The 12,545-nt window shown below is 53.6% G+C and overlaps 1 protein-coding gene across 1 annotated transcript in view; it reads right to left on the reverse strand.

Moving 5' to 3' along the window:
* The window catches only part of NUP210 (nucleoporin 210), a gene marked incomplete at both ends in the record, with an annotated part of 99,233 nt that extends 90,603 nt beyond the window's left edge, over positions 1 to 8,630 (reverse strand). Inside the window, one exon of the mRNA XM_082847471.1 lies at positions 8,458 to 8,630. Within this exon, the coding sequence (XP_082703597.1) occupies positions 8,458 to 8,630 (173 nt within the window). The remainder of the gene's footprint in view (positions 1 to 8,457) is intronic.
* Positions 8,631 to 12,545: the final 3,915 nt, after the last annotated feature.

The following is a 12,545-nucleotide window of genomic DNA, read 5'->3' on the forward strand; positions in this document are numbered from 1 at the left end:
ACAGTGGCGTTCCCAGGACAGCTGTGAGGGGCGGGGTCTGCCCATCAGCCGCCATTTTCCAGTGTTTCTATAAAACAAGGACAGAGCGGCCTCTCACACTGATAGCTGGAGCTCTCAGAGCCAGTCTGTCCCCACACTGGTTGGGGAGGACCCACATGAGGCACGGAGGGAAGGGGGGGAGAAGGCACGTGGGCCGCGCCAGCTCCCTCAGCGTAACCCTCGCGGGCTCTGGGCTCACGGCCCAGGCGGCAGGACGGGTCCAGGGAGCAGGGCTCAGAGAAGGCGGGGTCTGCACAGAGCTGACAGCTGAGAGGCCCACCCAGAAACCAGCTCCGAAGGCCAGGTCACTTGGACACAGCATCACGTTCTGCCAAGGAAGCAGGTCCGGGCTCAATGGCTTTTCTGCCGGAAGAGCCTTCCTCTGTCTCCAGTTTAAACGGACGGCCGCTGCTCAGAACGGATGAGAGCTGCTCCAGCTTGCCCACCTGGTCGTTCTGTGCATCTCCGCTGGTGGTCAGCACGCCTGCCCACCCTCCCCACTCATGGACTCGCCCTAAGGCCCACGGGAGGAGCTTCAGGGGCCTCCCCGGGCCCCTGGCGCAGGCAGTGATGGTGACATGGCCTCACTCTCTGTTGAGAAGGTGAACGCCTAGGGCAGCAGGGTGCTGCCACTCGCCAGCTGTGTGACATTGAGCAAACAATTCCACCTCAATTCTCTGTGCCTGTTTCCTCAGCTGTACAATGGCAATAAAAGTGCTACCTGCTGCAAAGGGTTGGGGCGGATTAGATAGGATGACAGATGTAAAGCTCTTACTGCAGGGCGTCGCACAGAGTAAGCTCTCCAACTCAGGCACCAGCAGGAGGTGCCTAAATGAAGGGCTTCTGGCCCTGAGGTGTTTGGCGAGATTCTGACCGTAGTCCTTTGCTTTTTAAAGAAAGTAAGAAAACATGGGCCCTTCTAGATTGTGATCGTTCATGTGTGGCCTGGTGGGGCCCTACCCGCAACCGCAGACATCCTCAGAGCCACAGGCAAAGATTCAGGCCCGAAGTAGGGTTCACCACTGGCAAGAGCCTGAAGCTTCTGACTTCAAGTCTAACCTCTGCTCTGAAGTTCTCCCTCCCCCAGCTTCCCCCCATCCCTCCACTGATGCTGACCCCTCCACTTCTCGCGTCCCTCCCACCAGCTCCTGTGCGGCCCGGCCTTGAGGGCTCATGGGAAATGGTAACTCTTCCACGGACCCATCCCTGACCCTCCTCAACCTCCACTCAGCTCTCACAGCCGGTCCTTCTTGGGGTCCCTAATGCACCCATTCGTTCGTTCATTCATTGAATCCATATTCATTGGGTGATGTGCAGGATTCCAGGTACCGTTCTAGGTGCCGGGGACACAACGAGGTACAAAATACACATTAATCCCCACCTTCACGGAGTTTACGTTTTAGTGGGAGGAGAACAAGGACAGACAAAATGACTGAGTGGAGGTGGGATCTCAGACAACAGTGCTTTGGACAAATAGAAGGCAGGGGAGGGAAAGGCTGTAGTTTCCAACTGGATGGTGAAGGGAGCCTCCCTCAGAGGTGACATGTGAGGAGGAGGGGCAGACACAGGCTCCCTGGATATCTGGGAGAAGGGTGTTCCGGCAAAAGCATGGGCGAGGGCAAAGGCCCCGAGACCATGGCTGGTGTGATCCTTCTCCTTGTCTGACCCCCTCGGAGACTGAGCCTGAGGACAGCGCCCGTGCGTGCTCATTTCTTGCCCTCACTGCACCCAGCATAAGACTCTGGTGCAAGTTTGTTGGTTTTTTTTTGCGGTACGCGGACCTCTCACTGTTGTGGCTGCTCCCGTTGCGGAGCACAGGCTCCGGACGCGCAGGCTCAGCGGCCTTGGCTCACGGGCCCAGCCTCTCCGCGGCACGTGGGATCCTCCCGGACCGGGGCACGAACCCGCGTCCCCTGCATCGGCAGGCGGACTCTAAACCACTGCGCCACCAGGGAAGCCCCGGTGCAAGTTTTTGTAGATGCCCCTTATCAGGTTATGGATTCTCTTCTAATCCGAACTTGCTGCAAATTTCTATCATGAATGACTGTTGAATGTTCTGCACCTATTGAGACCATTATATGGCTTTTCTTCTTCATTTTGTTGATACAAGAATTAATTGTTTATTGTTGCTCAAGCAATTACATTGATTGGTTTGTATTAAACCAACCCTGCATTCCTGAGATCCACTCCAGTTGGTCATAACACAACACCCTTTTTATATGTTTCTGGATTTGATGTGCTGCTATTTTGTTAAGGAATTTTGTACTCTGCGTCTGTGAATTTCTTTTGCTTATAATGTTTGAGGCTGGTTTGCACTCAGTGTAATGTTGGCCTCATAAAAAGGAGCTAGGAAATGATTGTTCTTCCTGCCTTTCCTGAAAGAGTTTATGAAGGATTTGTACTATTTCCTCCTTAAACGTTTCATAGAAATTACAAGTGAGGCCACCTGGGCTTGGAGTTTTCTTTTTTTTTTTTTTTTGCGGTATGCGGGCCTCTCACTGTTGTGGCCTCTCCCGTCGCGGATCACAGGCTCTGGACGCGCAGGCTCAGCGGCCATGGCTCACGGGCCCAGCCGCTCCACGGCATGTGGGATCCTCCCGGACCGGGGCACGAACCCGTGTCCCCTGCATCGGCAGGTGGACTCTCAACCACTGCGCCACCAGGGAAGCCCTGGAGTTTTCTTTATGAGAAGGTCTGTAATTATAAACTTAATTTTACCAAATGTCCTAAGTGGACCGAGAGGCACCAAGGGCTCTCTATGCCTGAGAACCCTTCCCCAAGTCCTGCACAGGAGGTGGGGAGCCTGCGGTTCAGTTCTGGTGGGCATGTTGCTTCCTCTCCTCTCAAATTGCTCACCCACATCCCAGCGAGACCCCCTCCCAGATCACAGCAGCTCCCGACAAGGGCCCCAGGTGAGCAAACCCAGGGTATATATACTGCCCACCCCACCACCCCCCCCACACACACACCTGGGCAAACAGGAAGCAAGGCAAACGTGCACACATGAGTGTCATTCCTGCAGGGGACCCGTGTTGGGTTTTGGCTGCCCAGACTCCATTCCCCCTCCTCAGTAACAGCACCCAGCTTTTCTGGGGGTGCTGCTCCCCTCCACCCTCAGACCATGAGGCTCCAGGGCACCCATGCTCCTTGGACCCTGGGAGGCAGGTGGCTGGGGCCTGGCCGCTGGGCTGTGCATCCCCCTGGATGGAGGTGTTCAGACCCAGCGTGCAAGGCTTGACAAGGGCTGCAGGGCTGGACCCGTCCTCTTGCTACCCCAGGGGGCACCCGGCTGAGGCCCGAGACCAGGCCCTGCTGACATCACTGAGCCCTGTGTGCGGCCTGAAACAAACTCTGCCAAAACAACATCCCTGCTTTATTTAAACTATTTTGGTTTGAGTTTCCTGTCACATGCAGGAAAGTCAGGAGAGCTGAGACAAATGAAATCCCCTGACTGAATTCTTCAAGACTTGTGGCCTTATTTCATTCAAACTACTGGTACTATATTTTTTTAAAAAGAAAAAAAAATTGTCATTTATTATGTGCTTACTGTGTGTCAGGCTCGAAATAAAACACATCACAAGTGTTTTATTTGCCTCCCAACAGTCCTATTGAAACCCCCCATTTGATACACAAGGAAACCCCTGCACGGATGTGAAGTAACCTGCCCAGGGTTACATTCCTGGAAAACACCTCAGCCGGGCCTGGCTCTAGACTCCTGGTCCAGACACCACCTCCCGCCTTGTGGTGAATGCACCCAGATTGTTCAAAACAGAGCTAATGGCCTCCACCTACCCGGGGCTGCCCGTGGGAGGGCCCAGGCCGCCAGACCTCAGTGAAAAATGGCTCCATCTCCTCCATCACCCCCTACCCCACATGCAGCCTTAATACTGCTTCTTAATGTGTCATCAACTTCCCTTAAATGCTACTGAACCTGGGTAAAACCGCCATTGATGAGAAGGTCTGGCACACTTCCCGTGCATCCCAGGACTGAGCTGAGTCTGTGACCTGGTTTTGAATGTGGTTCTGCCGGTGAGTGGGGAATAACATGCAAAGTATGCAAAGGAATTAGCGGAAAAACTGGTTCTGCTATTTGGTTCCCTCTGCCATCCCCACCTGCAACATTCAAAGTCCCTGCCTCTGGACCGGGGTCTCTGGCCACCCACCGGGGCAGCTGCCTGGACACCTGCACCTTCCGCCCTTCCCGGCCCCCCATCCGGTTACATCCAAGTGACCTTCGTATCTTTTTACTTTTTTCTTTTATTTGTTTTTTAAATTTTTTTTTAAGATTTTTTTTTTTTATGTGGACCTTTCTAAAGTCTTTATTGAATTTGTTACCATACTGCTGTTTTCTGTTTTCCGTTTGGGTTTTTTGGCTGCGAGGCATGTGGGATCCCAGCTCCCTGACCAGGGATCAAACCCGCACCCCCTGCATTGGAAGGTGAAGCCTTAACCACTGGACCACCAGGGAAGTCCCTTACATTTTTCTTTTAAATTGATTCTTCCTTAATGAAAACGTACTTTATTTATTTATTGGCCGTGCCCCACGGCATGTGGCATCTTGGTTCCCCGGGATTGAACCTGCGCTCCGTGCAGTGGAAGTGCCCCGCCTTAACCACTGACCGGCCAGGGAAGTCCTGAAACAATACTTTAAAAGGAAACTTTATATCACTAGTGTAAACAGAAAGCCTATACCATTTGCCATCCGAGGTAACAATAAAAACAAACAAGAATCGAAACAATGTTACTGCATTTGGCGGGGTGGGGGGGGTGGCGGGGGGGCACTGTCACCCCCAAAAAAGAAACAGGCAGATATTACAGGGTATTAGGAAAAGCAGAAGGTGGTTGTAGGGGCCGGGGGACGGGGAGGGGTTAGCATTTAATGGGGACAGAGTTTCAGTTTGGGAAGCTGAAAAAGTTCTGGAGATGATGGATAATGGTTATACAACAGTGTGAATGTCTTGATGCCACTGAACTGGACACTTAAAAATGGTTAATTTTATGATATGTATATTTTACCAAATTTTTTTTAAAAAGAAAAAATGGAAACAACATGTTGGCACCAGAAATGAATTTTTTATCTTGAGGGTGTCTAATGGGACAGGGGAACCCGGGGACAGGGAGGGTCAGGCCAGAAAGCTACAGTGGAAAAAGGAGAAGTGACGGTTGTACAAAGAAGCAGTGAGTGGGGGCAGAGGAAGACACAGCCCTCCCTCCACCCACCTGCAGGTCCACCCTTCCCTGCCCCCCATGACAGAGGCAGGGCCTGCAGGGCGGAAGCCACCTCAAGGGGCAGAGCAGGCTTGGGTTGGCGGGGGGGGGGGGGGGGGGGGGGGGGGGGGGGGTTTCCCACAAGGGAAGCAGGAAGAAAACCACCCACGGAAGCAAGATGGAACATCTACCCAGCAGCATGGTGCCCAGGCACTGAAAACTTAAGATCATGAAGCAACACAGAAAAACAGCTGGGCTTTAACACTTGCTGGTGGTTGGTAGAGAAGGAAGTTCCCAAGTGACCTGAATACCAGGTTTGAGCTTCGTGGTGGTGGGGGGGGGGGTGGTGGAATAAGTGATCAAAAGGAAAACAAAATGGTGACTGACTGTGTTACAGTCAAAGGATTATGGGAGACTTCCATGGTGGTCCAGTGGTCAAGACTCTGCGCTTCCAATGCAGGGGGCGTGGGTGTGATCCCTGGTCGGGGAACTAAGATCCCACATGCCACTCGGCCAAAAAAAAAAAAAAAGGATTATGGGATACTTCTCTTTTTCTCCCTTTTCCCAACTTTCTCTCTCGTGTCATTTATATAAAGGATGCCTTAAAAAGATGCTAATGAAAGATGCTTTGGAGCCCTTTCAATAACATGAAATATCAAAAAAGAATCAGGAGTTTGCCACATAACCAGCAATCCCTCGTTGTGACTGGAGCGTTCAATCAGGTCTGGCCAATTCGCCAGAGGCTGCAAACCCCTGAAAGAGGTGGAACAGGGGGCACGGTCCCAAACTCAAGACCGCCACTACTTATACGCGTCCCCCAGAGCACTGCCCTCTCTGAGGTTCCGAGTGAAACGTGAACAGTTTTAACCTGATGCTCTCTACAGTTCCCCTGACTTTAAAATTGCCTGATTATTTGATGCTATAAAATCAAGAAACAGGAAAAGCAGACTTAAAGCCCCTGGGGCTCAGGCACGCAGTGGTTCCAGTAAAGTGGGAGCTTGGCCGAAAAGTCCAAAGATGAGCAAAAATTCCCCCAAGGTCCAGGAAGGTTTTCATTTTCTCTGTTCTTCACCTCACAGACTTCACAATGAACTCCTTAGGTGAAGAGGCTAATTTCCTCCCAGGTACAGATGAATGCAGATAGAAAGCTTGCCTTTAGGCCCACTCTTAAAACTCCAGAGGGGACTCTTCAAAACCTCAAGCAATACCTGACTGAACTAGGAAGCACACACTAAAAATAAGGGAAACATTTCCAACGCTTGACTGACAGAAGCTTTTCCTGTGAAGTTAAGGGGAAAATCACAACCACCAAACACCTCCAAGACACTTAAGGTAAGCAGTTACACATCTGCAATAAAAGCTATGGGTCAGATTCAAAACAAGTTATAAGATACTTAGCAATCCTCTGATGCATCAGTGATTAGGAATGTTTTTTTCCTTCCTCCTCAGAAACTATACAAGTAAATTAAAATCCACCAGCTCTTCTCAGAAAAGAAAATGCAGTCAGAAAAAAAAAAAAAAGTTGTTACTTCAGAAACGAAAAACACAGCTCTAGAATCTCAGAGGAAGCAGCATACGAATACACCGAAACGGATTCATTTGAAGCCAGCTGTTTTTAATAGCCAGTTTCCTCTTTCTTGCCCCCCATATCAAGAGAAAAACTTCAACCAGAGAATGAGCACGGTCACCTGCAAAGTGTGGACTAACAGGTGACCTCCCCACACCAGACAGGGCCCTGGACAGGGATGAAGAAAAGTTAAACAGAAGATGTGATATCAAGCCAGAAATACGACCCTCCAGAGGAGGCAGGCACTAAACCCAAAATGCATTTGTCTGATGTGGTGTGTCCTTATTTCAGGAGGTGACCTTGAGAACACAAATAGGTACTAGTAATGCACATAAGCTAGAAGGTAGTCTGAGCTCCGGCACCAGGCTCGCGGATGTGCACGGATGACTATACCAACAGACTTAACACACGTTGGACTCTCTGTACTGTGATCACACCCTGTCTAGCCTTGAAACAGGGAACCAAAGGGAGGAGCAAGGGCGTAGCGCGTGGGGATCACCCCCTCCTTTTCATCTCCAGCAAGGTGGCGGGGAGGTGTGGTAGGGCCTTGGTCACACCCAGCACCGCCTGCACCCTGCTAGGAATGAACCTGGTCGGAGTGGAACCCAGAGGCCGCTTCAGGCTGCTGCTCCTCCATCTGAAGGATGGAAGGGCTGGACCACATCACCCAGCTACCGTGAGGTGGGGCGGACCTCTAGTTTCATTAGTTCCTGGGGTTCCCAGATCACATCCCCCACAAAAGGTGCAGAACTCCTGCGTCCCCCCAGGAAGCTAGGGATCAAGGCAACCCTGCTCTGTGGGCAACCTGGGGTGAACCACCAACCATTCCCTTGCATCTCTCATCTGTAAAACAGGTGCATCATCTGTTAAACACCTAGGGTTTCCTCCGAAAGACCTTTCATCAAAGGTTTCCGTTCCTCCCAAAGACGCTGAACGACTGATTCGACTCCCACACACACCTTCCCCACTTCTCCACAAGCCCAATTCCCACACCAGTCCGGCGCCAGGGATGAGTCCCGGTCACCAAACTCCGGAAAGCGGCGTCCCCAGCCTAGGTCTCTCTGCAGTGCCCTGACCACCTCTCCCGGAGCCTGGACGAGAAAGGCGTGCGACCACGTGGACGCGCATCCCGGGACCAGCTGCGCCAGTGCGACCCTCTCCCTCCGGCAGGAGGTCCCTCCGGAAGCCCCGGGGCGGGCAGGGCTTCGCTGGCCCTTCGCCGCGCCCGCCGCACGCCCTCCGCGAGTCCCGCCGACAGCAAGGCTCCCGCCCGCACCACCTCCCGGGCGGGCCCCCTCCCGCCAGAGAGCGCGGAGGCCTCGGCGCCGCCATGCGCAGTAGGGGCGACCCACGCGCACGCCGCCGGATCGCGCGCGACCAGCCGCCAGGCCAGTGGCCGCCCGGCCGCCAAGCCGGCGCCCGGGAGCGCGCGGCGGCGCACCTGCCGCGCGGGCCTGCTGGGGGCGCGCGGCTCCCGGCCTCCTGGCGCCGGCCGGGCCCGAAGGCCGCGCGCCGCAGGCCCCGCCAGACCCGCCCGAGGCCGCGGCCTCCTCCCCGCGCCCGCGCACCTGCAGCGCGCCCGCCCGGCCGCCCGCGCCCGAGGTCTGCCTCCCGACCCGGCCCCACGCCTGACCGCGCCTCACCAGCGGTAGCAGCCCTCCGAGGCCTCCAGCGTGAAGTTCACGCGCGTGGCCCGCGTGAAGGGCAGCAGCACCTTGGGGATGTTGAGCTTGGCCGCCAGCGCGCTGGGGCCCAGCGCCAGCAGCCCCGAGAGCGCGAGCAGAAGCGGCCACAGCCGCCGGCCCAGCGTCACCATCCTCGCCGCTCTTCACCTCCCGGGACCCGGAGCCCGGTCGCGCGCGCACGCGCGCGCGCTCCCCTCGTGCCCTCCGTCCCCGGCCGCGCGCGCCCGGCCGGCAGGTGATAAGCGCGGGAGGGAGGAGGGAGGGGGCGGGGCGAGAGCCGAGGCCTCGGGCCCCTTCCTGGGCCCCGGCGGGCCCTGAGCGCTGGAACTGAGGGGCCCGGGCTCCCACCCCCGGCCCCCGGCCCTACGGGGCGGAGGGAGGGGCTGGGGAGCGCACCCGAGGCCACGCGGGCCTGGATGAGTGGGATGGGGCGCGCGCCCGAGCCACCGTGGGCGGGGGAGAAGGGATGAGGCGCCCGGCGGCGGTGGCGCCCCTCGACCACGCGGGAAGCACTGCACGGTTTTCTGGCCTCCACACTCGTATACCTGGTTTCAAACTCTTGGTTTCAAACTCTCGGGCGACACTGCACGCGGATGTGGAGCCTCTCAGCCGTCCCGCAGCCATTCATTCGGCCCAGTTCAGCGCCTCTGGCCAATGACCCTGGCCAGGGCCCAACAAACAAGTCCGCCAGGCCCCTGAGACCTTGAGCTCAGACCGTCAACACACAAAGGAACAGGCCCCCAGGAAATCTGGAATGCGGAGCGCATCCTGGCCCAGGCATCCAGTAGAGGGGCCCAGTTCCGCAACGGCAAACGAACTGCTGAAGCCCTGGGGGCCCTGGGGGTGCTCCTTCCCCCTTCAACCTCCTCCAGGCCTTGCCAGGGAGGCATCATGATCCCCAGTTCTCCAGGAGGAAACAGGGTGAGTTGGCCTGAAGACCACGCAGCTACGAAGGGCGACACTGAGGCTCTCAGATCCCAAAGCCCTTCTTTGCGCTGCACCCACTGTCTTCCGGAAGCCGTGAGGAGGTTACCCAAAAGGCAGATTTAAGGCGCCAACGCTGCCAGAGCACATCCTACCCGTCCCCCGCACGCACCAGAGAGAGAGAGAGAGAGAGAGAGCGCGAGAGAGCGAGCGAGAGAGAGAGTTCAGCATCACTGAATTGTGCGTGCAGAAACCCTAAATCTTAAATTCACTTTACAGGTTGTGCCCTAGGTTTGTAGTAGTCTTTGTCACGAATTACAGGAGGGGGTGAGCTCTGCAGGTACCCTGTGCACCAGTGCCTTTAAGATGTTAATCTGCTGCGGGGAGGGCCCAGCCTAGTGGGAGGTCAGGAAGAGGCGGAGTGAGTGCACTGGGGCCCAGCCTGTGTGAAGGGTCCAGGAAGTGTGCCCTGGATTGTAACCGGATACGCACGTGGATGCCCCTGCCTGATGAGGGAGGGGGAAGCTGAATTTCAATCAGGCTGGGAAAGGCTTCTTGGAGGAGGTGGCCCCTGGGCTGGGCATAGACACCTCACTAGGCTTCAGAGAGGCCCAGATGGTCTGAGCGTGCCCCTCAGGGGTCATCCAGATTTTGGATGGTGAGGAGGGCTGTTTGGGGATCACCCTCAAAGCCTAAAGGCCCCAGACCAGACATCTCTTGGAGCTGGGCTCTTCCCTGGGTGGCGAAATTCCAATGGGTTCTCTTGTCTAAAGAAACAAGAGTTGTATGGACAAAGCAGCCTCAGAGCAGGTATCTGTGAGGAATTTTTAGTGTTCTTGTTTGCATCTTTTATTGATTCATTTTTTAGTAAATAACAGATGAGTTTAAGCTAAAAAAGACTCAAAAGGGCTCATAGTAAAAGTGACTCCCCCTTACTACCCCTCACCCAGTACCCTTCCCAGAGGCAACCAGTATTTTCTGCTTGTGTATACTTCCAGACAGATTTTAGGCATATACAAGCAAATACCTGTGTGTATACAGTTAAAATTCATGATATATATAAAAAAAAAATTCATGATATAACTTATCATGTTCCAATTATGCCCACTTAAATTGGCAAACCAGGAGCCTTGCCCAGCAGGTAAATAAATACAAAGGACTAGGCGGAGTATCAGGGATTTTAAGCCCATCTGGCCTGTTAGGATCATGAGTCCCTATGGCCCCATCTTTCCAGATCTTCTGATTATTGAGAAGAAATCAGTAATGTGGATTTGTAGATGAAACAGCTCAACTGTAAATGAATGCAATTGATTTATTAAAAACAAACATGCACACTCTTGGCCATTTATCCCAGGAAAATGAAAACGTATGTTTACACAAAAGCCCATACATAAAATGTTCAAAGCAGCTTTATTCATAATAGACCAAAACTGGGGCTTCCCTGGTGGCGCAGTGGTTGGGAGTCCGCCTGCCGATGCAGGGGACACGGGTTCGTGCCCCGGTCCGGGAGGATCCCACGTGCCGCGGAGCGGCTGGGCCCGTGGGCCGTGGCCGCTGAGCCTGCGCGTCCGGAGCCTGTGCTCCGCGACGAGAGAGGCCGCAGCGGTGAGAGGCCCGCGTACCGCAAAACAAACAAACTTAATAACCCAAAACTGAAAACAGCATAGAAGTCCTTCCACAGGTGATGGTTAAACAGACTGGGTGCATCCACACCATGGAATGCTTCTCGGCAATAAAGGAACAAACTGTTGACACACTGGACAACTCAAATCTGCAGGAAATTATGCTGAGTGGAAAAAAAGCCAATCGCAAAAGGTTACATACGGCATAATTCCATTCATATAACGTTCTTGAAAAGCAACGTTATAGAACTGGAGAACAGGTGAGTGACTGACAGTGGGTGAGGGCCAGACGGGGTAGGGGTGGGGGGTGATGTGGCCATAAAAGGACAACATGTGAAATCTTTGTGCGGCTGGAAATGTTCTGTCTTGACTGTGTCTATGGTAAATCCTGGTTGCAATGTCCTATGGGTTTTTTTTATTGTTGTTTAATTGAAGTATAGTTGATTTACAATGTTGTGTTAATTTCAGGTGTACGGCAAAGTGGTTCATTTATATTTTTTTTTTCAGGTTCTATTCCATTGTAGGTTATTACAAGATATTGAATATAGTTCCCTGTGTGTCCTATAATTTTGCAAGCAGTCACCATTGGGGGAAACTGGGAAAAGGGTGCATGAGTCTCTCTGTACGTCTTAAATATGTCTCTCTCCATGTCTTTCTTTTTTTTAAAGAATCAATTTTATTTATGTGTTTGTATTTGGCTGCGTCGGGTCTTCGTTGCAGCGCACTGGCTTTCTCTAGTTGCGGAGAGCGGGGGCTACTCTTCGTTGCGGTGCGTGGGCTTCTCGGGCTCAGTAGTTGTGGTGCACGGGCTTAGTTGCGTGGGGTCTTCCCGGACCAGGGCTCGAACCCATGTCCCCTGCATTGGCAGGCGATTCTTAACCACTGCGCCACCAGGGAAGCCCTCTCTCTGTGTCTTAAAACCGCATGTGAATCTACAGTTATCTAAAAAGAAAAAAGTTTACTTACACAAACAAAAAAGCAAACATACAAACAGGCCTAGCAAAATAATCCGGGTGGACACAGCTTGCTGGCCACCTGTATGCTTTAATTTAAGGCGGTCAGGAAATTTCCCCAGCAAAACACTAGGAATGGGAAGCAACAAAATGATGGATAGAACATTTCCCCATTTGAGATGTTTCCCTTTCTTTATATTGTCCTTAACTCTGTCCCCCCCGCCATTTTCACTTGCCAGTGAGCCTGGTAAGGGACCATGTCGGGGCCCCGGGGTCCATGCAGCACCCTCCTTCTCTGCCTTTGGGCGCCTTCTCTGGGTATCAAGTGCTATATCTGAGAGTCAGGGAGACAGTGGGCGTGGCCTGAGCAGGCCATGCTGCCCCAGGCACAGGGACCCTCAGGGATGAAGAGACTCCAGATTTGTCTACCTGGTAAATAAAATGAGACAGGAAGATGACTTGTATCGGTGACTTCCAGGCTTGCTCAGAGAAACCTTACAGTATCTGAGTACCATCTGTGCTGTTATTTCCTATTTGTCTTTAAATC

The sequence above is a fragment of the Leucopleurus acutus genome (genome assembly GCF_964270905.1).
Source record: "Leucopleurus acutus genome assembly, chromosome: 10".
Classification (NCBI taxonomy): domain Eukaryota; kingdom Metazoa; phylum Chordata; class Mammalia; order Artiodactyla; family Delphinidae; genus Leucopleurus; species Leucopleurus acutus.